Source organism: Nomia melanderi, chromosome 14 (assembly GCF_051020985.1).
Source record: "Nomia melanderi isolate GNS246 chromosome 14, iyNomMela1, whole genome shotgun sequence".
In the NCBI taxonomy this organism is placed as follows: domain Eukaryota; kingdom Metazoa; phylum Arthropoda; class Insecta; order Hymenoptera; family Halictidae; genus Nomia; species Nomia melanderi.
Window position 1 is genome coordinate 8322673 of NC_135012.1, and position 23056 is coordinate 8345728.

Consider the following 23056-nt stretch of genomic DNA (forward strand, 5'->3'; position numbering starts at 1 on the left):
TACTGCAATTAACTCCTTACCCTACACTTTATTTCTCAACTATGCTCAATACGACTGTTTCATCATTAATAACTTACTGGGAAAAAAGAAAACTTCGAAAGCATACCCTGTATCCATATCTGCTCTAAACTATAATAATCGATGACAGAAGAATAATATTTAATTTGAATTATCAGGTATCGAGTAATATTTATGTGTATTAAATTCGATTAAAAATCTTCGCTACGAGTCTGACGTATTATTATAAGAGGTTAATACCATCATTTTAATTCGTTCTCATTTTCACCAGCGATCACAAATCCAAGAAACTCGGGGGTTAAATGGGGGGTAAAACGAAAAAAGAAAGTCGAAGAGAAAAATAACATACTCGAGCGAATTTCTCGGAAGAATCTCCAATGCAATGATTCCCGAAAAGAAGCTATCGATCCAGAGACCGCAGGCCGCAAACTACGCGGGCAAGTCAGTGTGTCAGCGAGCAGGAATCCCGGGAGACGGTGCCTGGACGTCAGCCCGCGTTACGAATTCGCGAGCCCGCCACCCCCGTCAGAAGCTACAGGTACACACGTTCCAGCGAGTGACGCGGTAGACCGATACACCGGAGTGTCTAACATGCTGGAAGCCAACAGGCTAAACCGGAGGCGAACTCGAGGGCGACTATCGAGGAGTGGCTGTCGGTGGTAATCGATCGGCAACCCCGAAGGGTGACGTCGCCTTGGTCGGAATTCAGAAAAAAGGCGTCTCGGGTAACGAAACTGCGCGCTAAATACCCAATTAGACCTCTAGTTCACCTGACATCCCTCATGCCAGCTAACTCATTATCACGCTGAAGCTTCTGCAAATTAGAGGCCGAAACACTGAAGTTATCGAGTGTACCGAAAGTTTCGCGCGGTTTACGGAGTTTCAAAAGGGACGAGTTTTAACTCGCGTTTAAATGATCGATGCTCGTGATTTTCAGGTGTTCGAGATTAATCTTCGGAGATGCACTGTATTTTTGTTGGAGAGATTCGATAGATTTATAATGATTCGTAGATTTTATGAATTTTATTATAGTTATTGCTTGGCTATTCTTTAAGGTTAATAGTAAGGATAACTACTGATAGTGCAGAAATTATTTAAGAATCTTAATTACACTTCAAATTCTTACTACTGTGTTTTTATTTCCGTTGTTACTAAATTACTTACTACTTGTTACTAATATCATTACCAAACATACAGTTCATTACTCAAAAGGTTTCCTCTATTCCAACCTTCAGCAAACGATAGACAACTAAACGACAATATAATCTCTACCGAACAAAACTCCCAAAACCTTAAACTATAACATATTAATCAAGAAACATCCCCAATGAACATTGCTCAATAAATCCCAAACGAACGAATCAAACGCAAAATCAAAAACCAAATACGCCCAAACTTCCTCGATCCAAAGCAAATACCCTACAACCCAGCCCGACAATCTCCCAACATATCGCGTAGCGACCCGCGACGAGTCACCGCATTCACGGGTACAAACGACGGCAACCATAGACAACTCTCGAAGTACTAGTAAAAAAAAAGAACCACCCCGTTGAATGGCATGCCAAGTAGAACCCGACGATAGGGCTCTCGCCGGACACACGCGAAAAGGCGCATACAGAACCATTCACGCGTGGCCGGTCGCCGCTAGCGGGTTAGAGGTAGCCGCGGCTGGAAACAGCGAAACGGGGTCCAGGGGGTTGCGCACGGGCGCTACGGGCGTTTTTATGCGTCTCCGGTGCGCGTGGCGTGTGCTCGCGTGCACGAAAAAACGCTCGGCCCAGGAGGAAGAGGGGCGGAGGGAGCGCGGAGGCGAAACGCTTCGGTTCAAGGTAGGGGTTGGGTTCAGTTTGGGGCTCTTGCTTCGAGTTTTCGAGTCTCTCCAGCTGCGCCACCACTACTGGCTCGTTCGCTACCACCACCGGCGAGCTGTTCACGTTCTACCATCGCCACAATCCTACTCCCGCAGGGGCGGAACTCGATAGACTGCGTAGGATGGAGGGAGGATGAGAGGATGGGGGTTGCCAGCTCGTGGATCAATACCGCGGAGGGTTGCAGGGCGTGCAGGGGTTGCCGGTGTTGGTGTGGCACGCGCATAAGCCGGCTACGGGACCGACGAGGACGTCGATATCAACGGCCCCTAGGGCCAGACAAGGAGACCACCATGGACACCACCACACCAGCCGCCGTAACTCGCTCGCCGCCCACTGGGCCGCCGCTAGCGGCTGGGACGGAGGGAAGAGGGATGATCGAACGAGCGGAACTGTTGATTCGCTGGAAATACAGTCGGGTTTTCGAGCGATTTTCCCCCGGTTTATTAAGGATCGAGCCGGGACGACTTCGCGTGCCAGCGCTGACGGCGACCGAAATCGGCAGTGCCTGGCACCGATGCGATGCGCTGATCGCTATCGGGCAATGGTTAACGGCGATGCTAAGCGACGCTGATTGATCATTCTTGGATTGTTCGCGGCCGGTCTTCGAACTTCGCCGAGGATTTGATGGGTTTCTGTCTTTGAAGATTCGTGTTCGATTGGGATTGCGGGGATTTTCGGAGGGGCGGGGTTGACGCGGGGTGGACGTGTTGACGCCTTTATCTTGGAGGGTGTTTGACTGTCTTTTAGGGATTGATGATTCGTGAGAGAGGGTATTTTTTAGGATTTAATTAGTCTTTTTGTGTAATATGATATGTAGATTGTTTTTTGGTTGTGTTCTATATGTTTTGATAAACATAAAAGCTTTGAGTATTTGAGCACTGTTTTTATTACCTCCAGTTGAAATACGTCTGCCAAATTTGAAATTATAGGAAAATCGTAAAGTATTAACGGATTTATTGCTTTAAAATACAGATGAATAAAATACAGCTTTGTGTTTTAAATAAAACGTCGTGTACGTTTTATCGAGAACCGATACTTCATTGGAAAAACAATTCAACGATATATAATGACAGACCCCAACAAAGCTATCTTTTATTTAATGAAAAATATTTTTAATCAAATTTCATTGAGACTTACATTTGGAAAAAACGTTTCAAGAGAAATACCCTGCGCACACGTAAAAGAGCTATTGTTTACGATCACTGAGGTAAATTTATTATTCGGTGTAAATGTACCATGAACAAGTTTGCAATGGACGCAGCCCTATGGACAATAATATCCCGGGAACAATGCATATTCTGTTGCGATAGAGTAACAAAGTTACCGGAACCCGAGTTTACATGGAGCTCGAAGGCACACCAAACAAACCGCAGCAGCGAAACAAGAATTCCTAGTACTGGCGAGTTGGAGTTACATTACAATTCATTATCGAGATGGGGATAGCTTCACTCTTTGATGAAACACGGATATTCAATTAAAAAATCTCTTTGTACTATGGATGATCGTTAATGAAGAATTATATTTAGTTCAAAATATAATCTACATATTTACGTGTAAAAACTTCGTTTAAAAAGATCGAATATCTCAATTCATTATTTTTACAGTCCATTACCAGGAAATGCTTGAATTGATAACATTTACATGTACCTTTTTTTATTACTAATAACTTTATTTTACTCAGACATATAATCTAACTTTTATACGGTCAAAATACCTGAATAAAACTGATAAACTAAGAATCATGAAATAATAAACTACACAGTCCTCAATTCCCTTTCATCCTCAATATAGATAACCATAGCTCAACGAATATCTTCAAAAATAATCAACAAATCACAGCAACAAATAATTCCTGCCCCAAAGCAGATGCAAAAAAGAACACCAGATTTCAACTTCAGCGAATCAATCCATACGAAACAAAGAATCACGTTACGATCCCCGTTAAAAATTTTCCAAGCGTCGAATTGTGGCTCCGAAATTACCAATATCCCCTCATCGAACTATCAAAAGCTGCCGGGGAAAAACGCCTCTCGCAAAAATACCTTTCCCGTCCGTCGAAAAAAAATCACTTTCATCCCCCACCTGCCCCCGGCGCGGCAAACAGTTCTCGCTTTCTGATCGCCGATACGGAATAACAATTCCGCGTGCCGTGAAATCCGATACCAATCACCGAAAAAAAATAAAAAAAAATCAATGGAAGAAAGGAGGAAGACAGTCGAGTCAAATTGACGACATTATGCGAGGAAATTAATGCTCGCCCGGACGAGTCCCGGGCACAGCACACAGGTGACCGGAAAATTGTAGCCACGTGATTACGGCTGTAGCTTCTTTTCATCGGGTCGGCTGATCCGCGTTTGGTATTAGCCGTAAGCCGCTTTGCGTGCGCGGCCGACAAAGACGAAGGGAACGAGGGGGTGGGCCGAAGAACAGAGACGGGAAATGGGGGATCGACGAGTAACGCGGAAGCGAAAAAAGGGGTGCACGACTAATGGAACAAGGGAGGAGAGAGAATAAGAGAGAAAAAGAGAGAGGAAAAGAGTGAATGCAAGGGAGACAGATATTGCGAGAGAGGGGCAGGGGGAGAGAGAGAAAGAGGGAGAGAAAGGGTGGAACAGTGCGGGAGTGCCTGGAACGACCTATAGTAGGGTGATGGCAGAATGGGGATCGCGCGGTCCTGGGATACCTGTGGCTCCACACGACCATCGCCGCGATGCTTTTTTCTCTCCTCTCCCCTTTGTCCAACCACCAGTCTTCTTTTTTTCCCCTTTCTGCTTCTACCCCTTTTCCACTAGCCCCTCTACCCTTCAGCTTTCCTCCTCCACTCGTACTCTCCCTGTCTATCTTTCTATGGCTTTTCTCTCTTCCTCTTTTTATCGTTTTTACTGCCTTTCTCCTTTTCCCTTTCTATCGTTTGTACCCCCTTTCTCCTGCCTCTCTTTCTGTGTTTCTTTATTTTCCTTTTTCTTCGTTGCTGCCTTTCCTTCCTTCTTTCACTTTCTGTGTATTATTTTTCGTCCTTTTGTTTATTGGCTTTTGCTATCTATCGTTTACTCTCCTCTATTGCTGTCTCTATTTCAGTTTCTTCCTACTGCTTTTCGTCTTTCTCCTTACTGCTGTTTCGATTTCTATCGTTTTTACTCTCTTTCCCGTTTTCACTGACCCTTCTTTGTATATTTCTCCAGTTTTCTTTTCCTCCGTTCCAGTCTTCCTTCTTTCACTTCCTATTATTCTCCTTTGTCTCTTTTACTCTTCCACTTCCTATCATTTTTACTCCCTTTCCTTTCTCTAGTTCTCTATCTCCCTCTTCTCTGTTTCTGTCACTCTCTCTTTCATCCCATCACCTTTTTTCAATTTTCACTCTTTCCTCTTCCACCGTTTCTACCTTCCTCCTCCATTCCTCTTTCCGTCCTTCTTTCCGTCACTCTCCCTCTTCATTCTTTCTCTTTCCATCGCTTCTCTTTCAAGCACCACCCCTGGTACCAGTCGACGCGAACATTATCGCGAATATCGACCACAGATTCGGCAACTGATAACGAGTTTTCGTCCGGTGCAGAACACTACCGACCGGCTAGCCGACGATCGAGGGTGGCAATCGGGTAGATACACGATTTTTCACGGTTTCCCCGACACGCTTTGTGCCACGCCGCCGATAGGCACTAACCGGCGCGCGCGCGGCTCGCCGTAATGGTGATTACCAGACGGGATATTCCGAACGGCCGAACACGACCGTATGGAATTTCAGTGCGTGCCATCGTGTTACGTCGTTACGCGAATCACGCAGTTTCTCGTCTTGTCTTAATTAAACGAGGTGGCTGCCGGTGATGGCAGTGGCGGCGGTTTTATTTGCGCAATCGAAGATCGGAGGCTGGCGATTTTAATAAGGGAAGGGACTTTTATGCTTTCTAAATGGCCACGAATCCCGGAATGATACGATAACGCGGATTTTCCGTGGAATCCGAATAAAATTATGCTGCGCGTAATTGTTCGATCGTTAAGTAAATCGCGCTTGTTTCTTGTTTTATTTTAATTAAACGAAGCGTTACTTAATTCTCCGATTCTATGGCACTGATAAAAACAAGGAATTCTGTTATTGAGATAATGCTGGGTTATAGGTTGATAATTGATTATTTTAGTTGGGCAATTTTCCGTTGCAACGATTGTGGTTCTCGTTGTGTACTTCGAATGCTATGTCTTTTTAGAGGTGAGATTAAAATGTGGAAGATTGTAAAGAATAGTAAATTTTTGTGGTGTAGAACGGTAAATACTGTACTATCTAAATTACGAAACTCATTAGACTTCATATTATTATATTTCTGTATTTTGACTTTCAAATTCGTAGATATAATTATGAGAAACGTATGAAATTTTTATGAATTTTAAATTTCATAAAATAATTATGAGAAAGTATAACGAATTTTCATAAATGTCATGTTGCTGATATTCGAAGTAAATATCATGCATCACAACGAAACTATTAGTTTAATCGAACTTTCGTTGATATAGATGACCCCTTGGGCAAAACGGTAGTTAGGTTCTGAAGTCTCTAGAGCAGAAGTTCGTAATATCGTGAACCACTTATGTCTGAGCGAATGGATGCATGTTTACAGCGCTTCAGCACATGCTGTTAGACCTAACTTGACGCATTTTCAGGATATTACCAACAGCTGCCGAGTGATACGACACATGTCCTCGGTCGTGAGTTCAAAATAATTTTACATCAGAAATCATTTTCACTCGTAATTGGTACTCTTCAGTTTCGTTAGTATTATTGTACCCAATAAAAACATGATTTCCATCATTATTAATACATAAAATCACGAGCTAGGCACATTAATTTCTTTTCAATAAAACCAACGAACTATTAACTCGAATTAGTGAAAAATAAACATAGAACACTAATTTGCATGAAGATTCAAATCTAACATACAAAACCATACTTCATTATTTATTCAAAATCCATGTCAAGTTACATATTTAACTCAAGAAATATTTATATTTTACATTTTCAAGTACAGAGGTACGAGTTAGACCAGATACGCCGTGATCCGTAACACGTCGCCGTTAACAGGCAAGACGTTCAAGTCACAGGGAAATATTATTAAAAGTCACAAGGTACCTATTCGTGGCTTAATGGTCAAAACGTTTCGCGGCAGTCGTTCTGGTCACGAAGCGAATGAGGCCTCGTACCGCGGGCCTGCATTATTGATACGATCTCGGAAACGAGACGAAAAGTTTCGTCACGAGACGCGTTCGTTATTTCTTTCCTGCGACCGTCCGTATGAAGTTTTAATGACGACCGCCGTTGCATTCTTTATAGGGGTACAAGAGGTTCTATGAGGAAAAGTTCGATCGCGACTTAATATATCGAGATAAGGCACAGTCGAACATTAGAGGTGTGATAGAACGCGAAAATGTCGGATCTGGTTTTTGGGTAAAAATTTCTGAAATTATAAAGAATAAAATATGGAATAAAAATAACTACCAAATAATATTATTACATTTTATTTCATTTTTCTAACTATCCTCTTAAAAATTTGCATAAAACTCCTCAGTCTAGTAATTAACAAATAATATTTCATTATATTTCATTTCATCTATTATCTTTTTTTAATCAAACTTATAAACTTACCTTTAAATTTGATTCTTATGGTAAAAGATGGAATAATACGTGATAGAATATTATTTGATTATTACTAGACTAAAAAGCTTTTCGCAGATTCAAGTTTCTAAGAAGATAATTTGAAAAACAGAATTACGATGAAAAATAAGTTTTTCTTTTAAATTTAGAACTTACACTTCAGATATTTCATATATTTTTTTGTAGTGGATTTTGTACAATTTTCCACTTTCAAATTTCCCATAAATGCATAGAAATTCACGGTCTAGTTATTTTTATAGTATATTCTATTTATTACGATTTCAGAAATTTCGGGAAACAAAGGAACCGACATTTTTGGGTTCTGGCACATTTGTATTGGACGTGAATCGAATTCAAAGAGAGGGAAGATGGGTGAGAGCGGTCACTGCTGATGGAGAATTTATGGTTCTCCGGTCGGTGGGACGCATGAATGAAAAAGGCGAATCTCGTGGTCTCCGGATTGATTTTTACTCTTTTCTGATAACCTCGATTATTCAATGGACGGTACACCGAAAGCGTATCAATTATCCGTGATTTACTTGTTTATCCCCCTTTTCATAACCTTATTCTTCCCTTTTTTTCTCCTCACCGCGACGTCGCCGAGGTCGGAGATCGTTAGCGAGTTAAACGAGATCCCTGCAAACGATATAAGTTTCTCGCTAGTTTTCTTCTTTTTTAATTCAACATGTTTTTACTTTTGGTATGTGGGTCGAAGAATTTTGGTTTGTGTGTGGTTTACTTGGTGTAAATGTTGCTTTGGAACTTCTTTTCATTTCTGTAGTGACTCTATATCTTGATTTCGAGAAATTTTTAGTAAATATCTCAACGGCTATTCTCATTAATTTAAATCATAATGAAAACTGACAGAAAAATGCGATTGCTTATAATAAAAGATTCATTTCTCTTTACAATTACATTTATGTTCGATTCTAATTAAGTTGTTAGTAAGTATCATCAGAATTGTACTTTTTAAGGGCTTCGACGTTCCATTAAACGTTAAGAAAATAAATACGTGATTGTTACTGCAAGTTCGTTCGCAAACATCAGAGTTGAGCACGCCACAACTTCCCAGGGACAACATTGGATAACTATAATCACGATCGAGGTCTCCTCTCGACCGAAAAGTAAACTCAATTAGAGGCGTTCGGAAAGAAGATCCGTAAAACTGGGTTACCGTGTTCGCGGAATAGAAACTCGGAACAAAGGATGGCGCCTTCGACAAATTAATATCGAATTATTAGTTTCGAAACTTATAATTAATACGTTAACCCACGGCGTGGCGGAATTAGGCCACAGCTGATCCAATTACATTTAATTTCATTAGAAGTTCACCGCACGTGAACGTTTCAGCTAATGGGCCAGCACTGCGGTCGTAACTCTACTAATTGTAAGCACTTGACGTAAGTATATCGGAAAAGAACTCATTAGCAGGCTCTGATTTTATCCGGGAATTTTATTTCCAGTGGAACGAAAAAGAAAAGAAAAATTGTTCCAGTTCGAAAAAAGCAATTTTATTCTCAGCCCGATCTGATGAACTGAAGCTTAACTCCTCCATCCCCGAATATGTACAATATTTTTGTAAAAAAAATTTTAGGGCAGCGCATTAATCAGTCAAGCGCTTAACCAGTTAACTGCATCTGACGAGTATACACATTATCTTAAAGCTTGATACGATACTAATTCTTCCAACGATGAATTCTTCATTTTTTCAGATAAACATTTAATTCTTCTCTTATTTTCTTCGGTTTCTCATTTAAAAATACCGTAGGTGCATTTGTCCTGTGTCTGACGAGTGCACACTTCGTTTTTTCATTTTATCGCGCGCAAAACGAGATATTTTTCAAACTAAATTCCACAAATAACAGGATAACGGACAACACAAAACTGCCCTGAAATTCCCAAATTCCAGGATCACGCGTGACCATGCGTCTTCGCTTGTCCGTCGAACGATAGGGACGCACGGGCGCGGGCAAGAAATTAATTACACTTTTTCGGTCGGGACCCGGGCGCGGCGCGTCGTTTCACAGTGTGACGATCGAACTAAAAAAAAAGGGAGACAAACAGGGAGAGAGTGAAAGAGAGTGAGAAAAGAGAAAAAACGGCTTTGGTCGAAAAACGCGTCACCATATTCACCATTCGAACGGAATTATCGTGGCCATCGAGCTCAAAATCGACCGTGGTCGTCCTTCCTGTGATTAAGTCCGCCCCAGGACTGTTTTGACATGCGATCGGCTCCAATAAACTTGATCCCCGATGCTGTTTCGCTTTTTACAGTTCTTTCATGATTCCGCTCCGAACGATATTCCGCCGGTTTACTGCCGTCGCACAATGAGGTATTCGCCCGAACTGGACGGCCGAAAGCTCATTTTCGAAATTTTACCCAAATCGAAAAATTGTTGTTGTTTGAGATGGCTGAATATGCGACGAACCATACTCTACAAATTTTTTCATCCTTGGAGCACAGAAAAGTACTGAGTTATCCCGAAAATTAGTCATTTTCCGACTACGCGTTTTACTTTTCAAATTTCACACTTTCCATATGTTTCGGGAAAGTTGTACGAATTTTTCTTCAGTATTAAAGTTTTCAGGTAAGTACACACTCTACCTTTAATAGGTAATTTGATATTTCATCAGGATGCATCTGGGATGATGAAATATTTCAATTAAACGCGTCGAAACGCAATCCGTCCGGAACTCGTTAGACTGTTATAGTTATAAGACAATATCAACAAATTATAATTTGCCTTTCTGTGGCTTCGCAACGTAACCTCGTAAAATTTGTGCGCTCTGGAAATAAGCAGATTTAAAGGGAAATATAAAAAAAGGACAAGACAGTGAAGAAAAGAATGAAAAAAAGGAGAGCTGGGGAAGCAAATCAAGAGCTACGGAGAGTAGACTGAATAGAGTCAAAAGATTTATTTCAGGGATGTCGATGTATGTATGTATATTGGACGGATCCCCGCGGCGTTACCTTTTTCCTGCCATTTCGTTTCACAGACGATCGGCACACTACGAGGGAAAGTTGTAAAAAAGAGACGCTGCTGAAATAAGGACCGTCCGTTGAATAAACTTTCGTTAATGTCCTGCAGTTGATTTTCAACGGATCCGTTCCGTTTCTAATTAAAGAGAAACACTGAACCTGCTTTTATCGTCGCGCGAATGACAGGCTTTGTTTTATATATTTTTCTTCCACCCCGTTTTTTAATGAAACTGACACCGATAGTCTCAATATTACGCCTGTCAGCGAGCAGTTTGAAAATTAAGGATAGAAGGTGAACTTCGTGAAATTCCGAAGAATCATAAAACTCCAGAACGAAATCCAGTTTTCTCATTTTCGCGCGATTCCGCGGAAAAATTATAGGGACAGAGTGATAGCCGGTTCTACGTGCGATATTAAAATGATATTAAAATCCCCGTTGGGTCCTTCGTAATTGAAAATGAGATCTCCGAAACTTTCATCCTTCTTGGGAATCGAATACATAATTTATCGAGCAAATGCTGACGAATCGTTCGTTATTGCTGACGCTTGGAATTCGGGTAACGTTCGAATATTGTTCTAATATCACGAAACAGGTATATTAAATTCATTAGCCTCGTAGCTTCACCGTTGCAAAGAGTTCTAATTTACAAAAGATCTTTCGAAATGCTTTCAAAATGAATTACTTAAATTGAACGCTTTAAAATTCAAAAGAATCACCCCGATAATTGGACTATGGAAACGGAAAAAGAAGAAAACTCTCTTCTCCCCTTGTGTATACGTGATGAGTCATTCAACCGTACCATTTGAATTTACTTTAACCCTTATCATTCCAACCGGTAATAATGTTACCAAGTTTAATACTGTTTCAACCAGCAGTATCACTGCTAGAATTTTGCAATTTTATTATTATTCCGTTTGGAATTAAAAATCATTCTATAATATTCTCGAAATTTTACGGATTAAACCATTTATCACCTAAAAGAAATAACCGAAAGTTATTCAGTATCAATCAAACTAACCATACTTTTGTTAATAGTAATTTCTACCCTTGATGCCAGACAACTTCTGCCTCAATTTTATGCGAAATATGTAACATATCGATAACCGTAGATCGCATAACCCTCGAGTGTTCAAAATACATTCAATCAAGAAAGAAATGAAATATCAAGTATACTATCACCAAAGCAACTTGAACAACTACAAACTGTAAAGATACCGATTCGACTACGCAGACAACTTCTCATTCTATCGTCAGTACCCGCTTATTAAACAGCAATCAATGAACGAGTATATTTATTATCTAAACAATCAAATAAGTCGCTGATAATCTTTGTCGTTGATGCGACGTTAAGCCACAAAAGGAGAACTTCCGCCTCGAACGTTCTTTTGCCCAACAAATAAATTTCGGTGACACGATTAAACGACTCACCCTGTGTATATAGAAGAGACGAAAAAAGAGCAGAGAGAAGAACACAGGCTCGGCTAGTAGAATTTGCAGGTCAAGCCCACGTGCAGCAATCAACCGAACGAGCCCGGCATAAAGCAAACCTTAGGTAAAAGCACCTGCCGTGATGACCGGTAGTATCCACCGAACTAATTTATCGAGCTGGAAGGTCGGCGCTCATCTTGGCTCGCGTGCATCGGCCGTCTACGGTACACGCGCGCGGGCGAAACGGGAGAGGGTGCACCCTGCATCCCGCATGTAACGTAAACGAAACTTAAATGAGTGCCTGAATTCCGTGGGTCACGCGAACGCAACCCCCGCCCTGGGGAGCGGGGTGACTTTTAGTGGTGTTTTCAAGCTTCCAGCTATCTTCGCTGATACTTGCTAACCCTTAACACTAGAACTACGGCGCCAATCAAAATGACTGGTTTCCGGTTTTTTTTTGTTTCGCAATTACTGATCTCTTTAACGCTGAAGCTACCGAGCAATTAGAGTAACTTAGGTCCAACTTTTTATCTGTATTAGAACAACACTTTTCTTGAAATTCGAAGGATGTTCTAGTTGTATATGTGCTGATACACGAATTTAATTGAAAATCGCTCGTGAAAGATTCAGAATTTAAATACATGCAAAATAAAAGTTCTGTGGTGGGTCAGTTTGACCCGTCCGGCAGTTTTAGTGTTAAAGCACTGAATATTTGAAATTATTTTGAAAATAAGTAGCTTCAGTTGTGTACTATAATGAATGTCTGAAGAAATTGAAAATTGTTGCAATTCTTATAGGAGTTACGTTACATTATATTTATTAGGGGATACAACAAATTATATTATTCTAACTGTCTGGTGATTCTTATGCTAGATAAAATGATATTCCAATAAAATAACTATACGGGCACTATAGTTAACCCTCTGGGCGAGTCGGGTTCGATCATCATGCAAGAGATACTGCAATTTCTTCTGAAAACACATCGTAGCCTGATCTAGCATGAAAATATTATTTTCCTGAAGAATATCGATATTTCCTTCAAAAACTCACCGTTGTAGACATTAAACTTAAAAATGTTATTTTGATTGCCACTCGACATTGGGAAATGTAAATAATTACGTTTTCTACTTCTAAAACACATGAAATTAAAACATGTAACAAAGGTAAATATAATTAATATCATAGCATGTCCATTTCATCCCTTATATATAATTCTTAAGTTCGACTCACCTTACAATGCTTGCAACTTGCCACTACGTTACTGATTATTTTTGAGAAAGTACGAGAACTCTTAATACGTTAAGCGTATTGTACTGAATTACTTGAAAACAATCGTAACATGCAAGATAACTGATGTCGAATAATAACGTAACTAAGTTGACAATATCGTAACGCAAGGATTGTAACACCAAATAATTAATAATTCTTCCTGCTTTTCTTTGCTACAAAAGAATAACTCTATAGAAAAACGGTTAGAATTTTCATGGCGTTTAACGTGTTAATCTCTTAACAAAATGCTCCCTTTCATCAGATTTCTTACCGTTCATAAACAAACGTATCACAAAAAGCTGGATCCATTACATCAATTGCAAGAGGAAGCAAACACTGCCGTGTACCTAAAAGCGTCAGCTTGTGCGCCAGCGCAGGGTTCCTTTTCAATAAGCACGATCATTAAGAGGTTAATCCCTTCGTCGCCCTTATCATCCTAATTGCCGGTTCCTTGTCGTCACGCTTTATGATTTAGACACAGTACGCCATTGTACCGTGCATGACGTAATCGTTATCTTTTAAGAACGGGAAGGGTTCAGGGTCGTGATTATGCCCGGCGGGAGCAACGCTGATAGATCGTGTGTCTCAGGGGTGTAAAACACTCTCCCTCGAGAGGGGCGCAAGTGGCTTCAACGGGTGAACAAGCATGATGCTGGGATCGAGCCTGAAGCGCTATCTAGATTCGCCATCCCTTTAATTACACCATCCGCGAACGATGGGTCGAGGACGGCCTTTTTTAATCTCCGCTTCCGAAAACGGAAATATTTTTCACAGAGAAATCTGCGAGACCCGCCGACTGTCCCGCGAGCAAATTCCGTGGAACATTTGATAAACGTTAATTAAACGGCAACGATTAGTCTCGCCATTTAATATTTCCGTCGCGCGGAAGACCCTTGAGTACATGTTTATGAGAAGTTTTCATCCGCTGTTTTGTAATGTTAAATTGAAATTAATTAATGTCCGTTTCTTTTAAACTGGAATTAGGTAGAGTAGACCTAAGCGGATCGGAACTGTTCAGATTTAATAGGAAATAACAGACAGTTGAAACTGAGAATGAACATTAGTTTTGTAAATTTGTTATTAATACACGTTACGTTTCGATACCAGTAAAAAAAATTTAGGAAACTTACAAATCTCCGTTTTATAAGCAAAAAACTAAAAAATGGAAAATATCGAAATTCCAATACTAAAACATAACCTATATTTTTGTGATCTGTATTTTATATTTTGTGCAAAAGTAGAGTTCTCTAACGCGATTCTACTGACTTGCGAACGATAAAGTAACAACTGCAAAGATCAAAAAATAAACTCTCTAAAAAATCAGTTAAATTTGCTAAGCAATTTCAATCTTTCCAAATGACCCCGAAATACCAAATTCACCGCGAAGATTATTAAATAATTCACATCAACTCATTCCCAGCGCCTCTTCTGAAATCCATCATTCCTCGTCCGCAATTTTTTCACGCGATAATATCGGGCTAATTATCTCGCGTAAAATTTTATCGGCACCCTTTCCGCGAGCAAATCACGCGATCCATCCCGGCCGCGATAAAACGTCCTCGATCAACCAGCCTTTCCTACGCACTCGTGCGCAAGATCGATCTCTCGATTGCTAATTACTGGCGTGCCGGCCAAACACACCGAACCGCGGTGTTTACAAATAAATTTGTAATTCGATGAATCCCGTATGATTGTATCCCGCGCGTTTAATTTACGACCGAGTCGACGGGAAAATATCGAGGACAATCTATCCACGCACACGTCGAATAGATTTCTGCGCACAGGTACACACGGACAGATGTCGATAGGAAAAACGATCCGTCCGACCAATTGCCAATAACTCCGCGCAGTTTTCGTCTACGATATTATTTCAATGTATTTACGTCATCCAATTTCTCGTTCTAAACCCTGTTATACCGCTGACGATATAATGCCGGATTAATATACAAATTGCGGAGGAGGCAGGAATGCTCCTGTCACTGACAGAGGTGGCGGCACAGGGAGGAAAAGGGGTGGACGGGGGATGGGGGAGGATGCAATTGAGAAAATTGCTGGGATATCGGTTTCACCCTCGTATCACTCGGGGACCGGTGGATGCGAAATGCAGGGTAACGCGGAGGAATCTTCCGGTCTAACGCCGGCTGACGCAGCTGCAATGGCCCCAAAATAAATTTTCCCCGCAGATCTGTCGGACGAACGATATACCCTGGAAATTCAGCGAATCGCACGCTCGAACTGCGCCGATAAACGATATTTTCTTTATAATTTCACCGGGAATATGTCTATCGGTATAATCCCTCCGGCTGCGAGAAAAATCTGCCGATTAATTAGCAGGGATTATTTTCGCGGATTATTTGCTGGTTATTGTAAATAATGGAGACCTATAGGGTTGAATATTGGGGGCTGATAAATAATATTTAGAGAGAGATCGTGTGAATATTTTCCGCGCTTAATTTATGAGTTTTTCAGATTTCATGGGATTAAAGAGTCACGGATGCAAGGTGTTCCAATTGGTTTTATCGGTAAACGTGTTTGTCGCTGATTTCACGTTATAATTTAGAATTTGTGGCTATCGGAATGTTGTTGGAGTACTGTTGCAGTTGGATTTTTGTGGTTGCGGGGTTTGGGTGAACTTCGTTATTGAGAAAATGAAATGTGTAGGGTTTCTAGAATTGTGTACTAAAAATTCTGTTTTTAAATTTTGATACTTGTTTATTTTGTGTATAAATATTCGTATTTTCAAATTGATATAATTGTGGTACTATTAATGTATAAAACCGCGATGGAAAGTTAATGTAACAAATAAAAATGAACTGTTACTGGCAATAGGAGCCATTTTTATGTACTTCCGTGCGAGGGTTCACAGATGTGCGGATAAAAAGACGATTTTAAAGATATCGTATGCTTAAAGATGGTTCCTACTTCGGATCACCATACAAAATTCACCCCCAACTTGCCTATGCTCTACTATCAGCGTTACTCTATCGGAAAAGTTCCGCCATTCGTCGGATTTATCACTGTCTCTGCCCACCCACAGCTGACTTTCAAATTTACTGGTGCCATCGGGACACTTTAAACGGCCCCCCAAGGTGTTTCGTCTCAATTTCATTTGAATATCGGCCTCCCACCAAGAAACATCCAGGGTAAATGTTAACACAGATGTTACCAATAAAATTCCAGATTTTTCTTTTAATATAAGACATCTCCATATACTTTCTTCTCAAGTACCATTCATAAAAGTTCACGAAACTAATTTAGTTCAACCGCTTATGTTTTGAATTATTGTTCATTTTTATTATTGTACTCTTTGTTCTGTTATCTATTATACTACTCCAAGATTGTCGAAGCGAAACATGCGCTAAATACAACAAATATTTTTCACAATCAGCACACATACACTTTAAAATAAATTAAGTCGAATTAAATGAAATTTTGGAAAAACGTTGAGTGTGATTGATTTATAGCAACACTTTAATCAAAATTATACCTTCAAATATATTCGAAACATTTATAAATCGGTATCTTAAATTCAGATGAATTAATCTCGAATTTCTAAACACCTTTAGCTCGTAGCAAATTTTAATAAAAATCGTGCTTTAAACTACCTTCGCGTCACAAAGGGTCAAAGCCCGCCAATATCAAACAGAAGAATTCGTCTCCCGCGCCAGCAATTAACCCCAAAAAAGCTTTTTTCCTCGTCAAAGACGAAAGAAGGATCGGCCTCGCCCGAAACAACGGAAATCGTGGCCCAATTCCGTGCCGGCGATTCGATAGCGTAATTAACCGGTCCTCGAAATTTCCTGCCTGCGAATCATTGCGATGCTCATGAAACAACGGGAATCACGGGTCAATGCGTTTGTGATTTACAAGCCGGGCTAAACAGCCGATTAATGGCCAGAATCGTGCGTTAACCCCTTGTCATGTGGCGAGGATCGGCAAACTTTTGAAACGGAAGGGGCAAGTCTGTACCTTCGAACGACACAAAAATTATTCAAAAACCGTAAATATATTTTTACAAATAAGGAAAATGTCAAGTAATATCATAACAAATTGTAAAATCACTTATACCTTTCTTACATCAAAGAACTCGCACGCATTTTATTTTATTCAATATTACAGAATTTTTGCGTAACTTTTTTATTTCGAAAGTGTAAACTTTTTTCATTTTATATATTTTGTTCTGTGGAATCGTCGTCATTCGACTTGTTAACACTTCGTCCTATGGCTTCTTTCACAAATTTGCTTAATAACGGTACTTTATTGTTAATAATCTCTTAGAAAAAGAAAACAATTTGATACTTATTCTATGTTTACGTTCACTTCATACGTTAACGATTGATAATGGAAAAGAGACATTTTATTCATAATAAGAAATAAATTATTAAGTTTAGATTCGCCAAATTCATATTTTAATACGAATTAAGTTTTAAGTTAATAATTTAATATTATTATAATATAATAATTAAGTAAATATAAAACATGAAGTGAATTTCAACTTACATCATTAGTCCGATACGATGTCATAGGGCGGGGGGTTAACGATGATGAGGAAACGATTAGGAACAAAGGTTTTTGAGCGAAATCGAAATCGCGGTTCAATAAAATCTCGCGACAATCCCTTGATCAAGAGAGTGTCACATTCGCTAGTGGTGTCTGGATAACCAGGGCTGCCAAAGGGTGGGTGTTGTTCCTCTCGTGACAGTTATTTCCGACACGGGGATGGTGAGGACTCGATTTCAAGGGGTCGCAACCCGACCGCGCGCAAATCAACGGGATTCGCGTGGACGCAGCTTAAGAAACAAAGGAACTTTCAATTAATTGGATAGTGTCATTGGCGGTCGATTAACGCTAATTACTACCCTTGTTCATTTTGCAGCTGCTGTACCGGGTGCTCCACGAAATTCGTCTCCTACTATTTTCACGATAATTTTGCTCGTTTTTCATTTGATTTTGATAGAAGAAAAATGGAACTAAAAATATTGGACACGTATTTTTTATCAATTGCCGTTTCTATTACAGAGATGAGAACTACTAAAGTCCTCAAAGTTACGAAGAAGAGTATTGAATATTTCAGAAACTGCTGACCATAAAATGATTTAACTTGATACGGTGAACATACACATAAATCCCAGAAAACTCACTTTTTCCAAAAAACATACTGAAGATTGAACACTTCTTTATCAATATTCAGTTTCAAGATTACTTCCCTTACTTCACAATCTATAAAACTACAAAACGAGCCAATACATAACGCAAATAACTAATAATTCGTGCACCGCTCAAAGGTTAAAAGATAACGAAACAAAATAATCACAGAAGACTACATCCATAAAAAGGCATAAATAATTCTCGAGGAAACTAAATAAGGATTGAGAATCCCTTGGCGAATGAAGGAAGCTCATCAATCAGCCTAAAAGAACCTTGAACCACATCCCCGCAGCCCGCTTGTCCTCGCCCAGCCATGAAAATTCCTTTTCCCCCCGGTTAGAGATGAATCCGCAAGCCCCGTATCTCGGGACCCGGCGCGGAAAGCCGCGTTCCGCCGGAATTATCGTCGGTCGAATCGCTAATTGGATAGCCGGGAATGGCAGAAGAGTACTCTCGATTTGCGGGCTTACTTTCGGAGGGTCGTTCAACGTGAAAGCACACAGAGAGCCCCGGAACGGTGCCGAGGACAGTCGGCGAACGCGATTAAGGCCTCGTCTACCCCCTGGCCAGTCCAGAGCAGAGCGGACCAGGCTAGACCAGGCCAAAGCAGGACATGCCGGGCCAGCGACGGGAAAATATTTTCCCTGGCCAGTCGGTAAACACGTCGATGCCTCGTGAGGGAAGATTGGTCCCGGAGCCAACTTTCGTCAGGATTGTCAGGGAACGGACGGGCCGGAGGAGTCCAAAGTGAATCAATGGGAGCTGATTGGCTCACGTCGTGCCACGGGGTGGAGAGTTCGCCAATTACACGGGCCATCCTATAACTACAGGCCACAATGACACCCGTGATTTTCAACCCCCGCGCTGCGACCTTCAGCTTTTTGCGGGGTGAACTGCGATGAGATATGAGGAGTTTGAGCTGGATCTGGGTTAGGTGAGTTTGTGATCGGAGGAATGACGGAGTTCAGATTGTTCCGATGAAAGGGGTGAATCTATTTTTTGAGAATGTCGAGGAAAAGCAGCATTTTGATGTACTGTAATCAAAGTTTATTGGATTTATTTAAAGTTTGAAGGATTCGTTGGGTTTCAGTTGATTGAAATTCTAGAGACTGAAGTGGTTTTTGCATCGTGAAATGGAGAAGGATATGAATCATTGTGTTATGGGTGTGTTTTTATGATTTCTTGTTGATGGTGAAAGTGCAACAGGTTTACCAATGTGGAATGTGAGAAACGTGGAATGTAATTAAATTAGAGAATAATTTGAGAAAGTACCGTGAAACGAGACCTAGAGACCAAGTTGTTTGTGAATTATTGATTGAATTTTAAAAAATTGGGAATAGAAGTAGAGCTGGAGAACGAAGGTCTGATAAGATAACTCAATTTGTACAAGATTTAACCAGATTTGTTGCTTGGTGTTCTGATAAAAAGAAATAAAAATCAATTACAGATTCAATTAGGCATCAATATTCAATGACGACGCTAAGAAAGAACGTTACTGTTTACCATTAGAAGATTTCCAGCATGATTCACCGAACGCAATCTACATCGATTCCAAGTTTAACCGATAAGACCCAGCCCACGTTCTTATTAGAATTGGTACTGCCCCGTTTTCTGTAGAATTCGATACAGCCGTATCTTTCATTGAATTAGAGTTCGTTGCTATCATTGAATTTGTGAGGATTCCAGCTCGATCTTGGACTCTCAGTCCCTCGTAGGGATTCATAATTTGCCTGATTCAGTGTCCCCGACGTTTTTACATATTCCAAGGAAACATCATATTGCCAACCCCTTGTCATTACTTACAGCATCGACCACCACATCAATCTCATGTAAATAATATAAGTTCTCATTTGGATTTTTATTTATTTGACAAAGTCATTAACTCAGCATGAAGTAAAGTAGAAAAATATAATAAAATCATGCGTATAAAGAACCAATCAAATATTTTAGGATTAAAATATGAAAACATTAAATAAGTAAAGTTGATGACTTCAATCTGTGAATAACTAAGTATAATATATATAGAAGGAAAGATTTCATAAATCTTAATGGATTTTAATCGAAGTTTAATCTATTATTTCCGCTGAAAGTGGCAAATTTTAATATCTCGCTGTCTGTTTTATAGAATAAAATGATTTCACGTTGTTTTTCTAGGTGTCGGTTCAGCAGACGACGTGTTAATGCAATTTGCGCCGATAAAACCACGGATTGTTTGCAGGGAAGACGAGTTTCTCGATTCCGCGAGCCTGTAATTCTATAATCCGTTTTAGAAACAACAATGGCGACACGGAGTTCCAGATTCCAGCACGTTCATCACTCTCGCGAAACTAATTTTACGTACACCGTTTGCCATTGTGTGGCCGTGTGTTAACGCGCACGCGCGCAGAGTGCAGTTTCCGTTGAAACTCTACCTTAACGCTCATCATCATGCGCCGCGAGGTAATAGATAGCCGCTCGTTTTGCGGTAACCCGTTAAAGTCCGCACGGTAATGAAATCACCGGGCCGCTGCTTTGTTTTGCATCAAATAAAATGGAAGCAACACGGTCCCGTGTTCGAACGGGCGTGGCATTCAACATCGTGCCCGAATCGAAAATGTTACAACGGACAGAGTAAATTCGTTTAGGTCGTGTCAATTCGATTGCCGATACTTTGAACCCTATTCAAATGTATTCCTTCGCTATCTGTAGCTTTACTGTGAAATCAAGTGAGGCTTCTTTTGATGAATTTGAATTTCTGTAGAGACTGAATTCTAAAATTTTGAGTTTCCTTTTGTGAAGTTAAGAATGGGACATTTGAAAAATGTTTTCTTTTGAAATATAAAAATGAGAAATGAGAAATGAGAAATGAAAAATAAGAAATAAGAAATTACAAATTAGAAATAGGAAATTGAAAATTAGAAATTGGAAAATAAAAATTAGAAATAGGAAATTGAAAATTAGAAATTGGGAAATAAAAATTAGAAATAAAATAGTTGTAATTAAATCACACTACACTTTACAGCAATAGATACTATAAGAGGTGCCGACGCCCGTTTGAATTGCGCCGAAATGCGCATCGGTAATTTTGGGGGAGAAAAAACAAATGCTTGAGACGTTATGGGACATCGGGGCACTTCTCGTCGAGCCGTGGTCGGGATCAGTCGCGTCGACGGAGAACGCACTTTCGTTTTATTGCGTTTTTTATGTATTCATTTTTCGTGCAGTCGTGAGCCGACTATTTTTCTATTCGTTAAAGCTAACTGAAATATTAAGACTCGTTTGAATACTGGCCTAAGTCTGCCGAATTTTTCCTGACACCTCACAATGCAATAATAATAAGATAATAATAAGACCAAAAAACTTCACTGATCTATCAACAAAATGAATAACAATTGTCCTAATTTCTAGCGCGAATAATTTTCATTTATGAGCACGGATAATCCTGAATCCACTGAAAACTTTCCTCGTTTCCCAAGCCGCATACACACTAAATGTTTATTGCCGACAACTATTCTGTTTCTACGCGAGACTGTTGAACTTCGCGTCACGATTACAAAAGTTACACACCGGTTTCCTCTGACGTAAGCCAAGACCGTTGTAAGAATCGGACAACAAAGCTGAAGGAGGTGTAACGTAAAACCGTGAAAAATTCTCGCGTCGTTACACGGACTGCCCTGCGCCGGAAACCTTTCATTGCCGACAATTCAGACAATTCGTCGCTGACAGGTCGGATTTGCGACGAGCGTCGCTAATTCCTGGTGCTAACATACACTTCGATGATATAATTGGATTTCACTGTCAACCTTTATCCCGTTACAACCGAGTTTCTTTCTTTAACGAACTTCTCTGGACAAAAATACTCAAACGGCAGTTAATCGTTATTTCCTTCTTGTGTCACTGACACATAAAACATCCATAAGCCTGACACATCGAACGGAAATCGAGTTTTTCTTCAATACTCTAATTGTCAATATATATTCGAAAATTTGAAATTTTAAACAATATCTGTCCAGGAAAATGACTTGTTTTTCTTGTCCTTCACTCTAGTTTTACTTTAGAAGCTAATACTGAAAATTTAGACCACTGAACATTGAATTTTACGCATCTACAACAGACATTAAAGAGATTTACTCAATTTTTAATATAAAATCAAGGAAACTTCATAAGAATTGCATATTAATTTATTCCTACTTCGTCAAGATTCTCAACAAACGTGAATACGTTTAAAATTTCCCATAAATGCATGGAAATCCACAGTACAATTACCAATGATTCTAACATTCCGTACATTTTTCCCTTCCAAGTACAGTTGAGGGGCGGCTTGAATCTAGTGTAATGACACAGAAGCAAGAGATGTTTTTCTAGCGTACAGTTCCATAGTTTTGCTCGGTCACGTGCAACCACATTGGCAAATAGCAAATTAGTGAATCGAAAATATCAGAAATTAGGAAATGAAAATTGATCGATCGACCGAATTCTTCAGCTTAGCCTTGAAGTCATCTCCCAACTGTACTCCATGAATTGAATAAAGATTAAGAACCACTGTTCTACGACGATCACTTACCAAGTTGAATCACGTTCAAGTACAGGTAACCGATTATCCATCGACAGGATGAAAACACGCGCATCGCGGTCCGTTTGAAAGGTGCCATTTCGTTCGATCCGCGAAAATCTGTTCGATCCGCCCGGAAGACGGATGACCGTGCGATCCACGGCATAGATGA

The 23056-nt window shown here is 40.1% G+C and overlaps 1 protein-coding gene across 17 annotated transcripts in view; it reads right to left on the reverse strand.

The window, feature by feature from the left end:
* Nucleotides 1–23056, reverse strand: part of Liprin-gamma (liprin protein kazrin) — a 169452-nt gene that overhangs the window by 133724 nt on the left and 12672 nt on the right. For 15 of the 17 annotated variants that reach the window (XR_004236358.2, XR_013000044.1, XR_013000045.1 and 12 more), the window contains exon 1: nucleotides 22897–23053. The exons of the other annotated variants lie outside the window; for them this stretch is intronic. Coding sequence is in view for 8 of the 15 variants with exons in the window: in XM_076373735.1 (XP_076229850.1) it covers nucleotides 22897–23050 (154 nt within the window). In the remaining 7 variants the exon portion in view is untranslated. Of the gene's footprint in view, nucleotides 1–22896; nucleotides 23054–23056 lie in introns of those variants that run through there. 17 annotated transcript variants of the gene reach the window in all.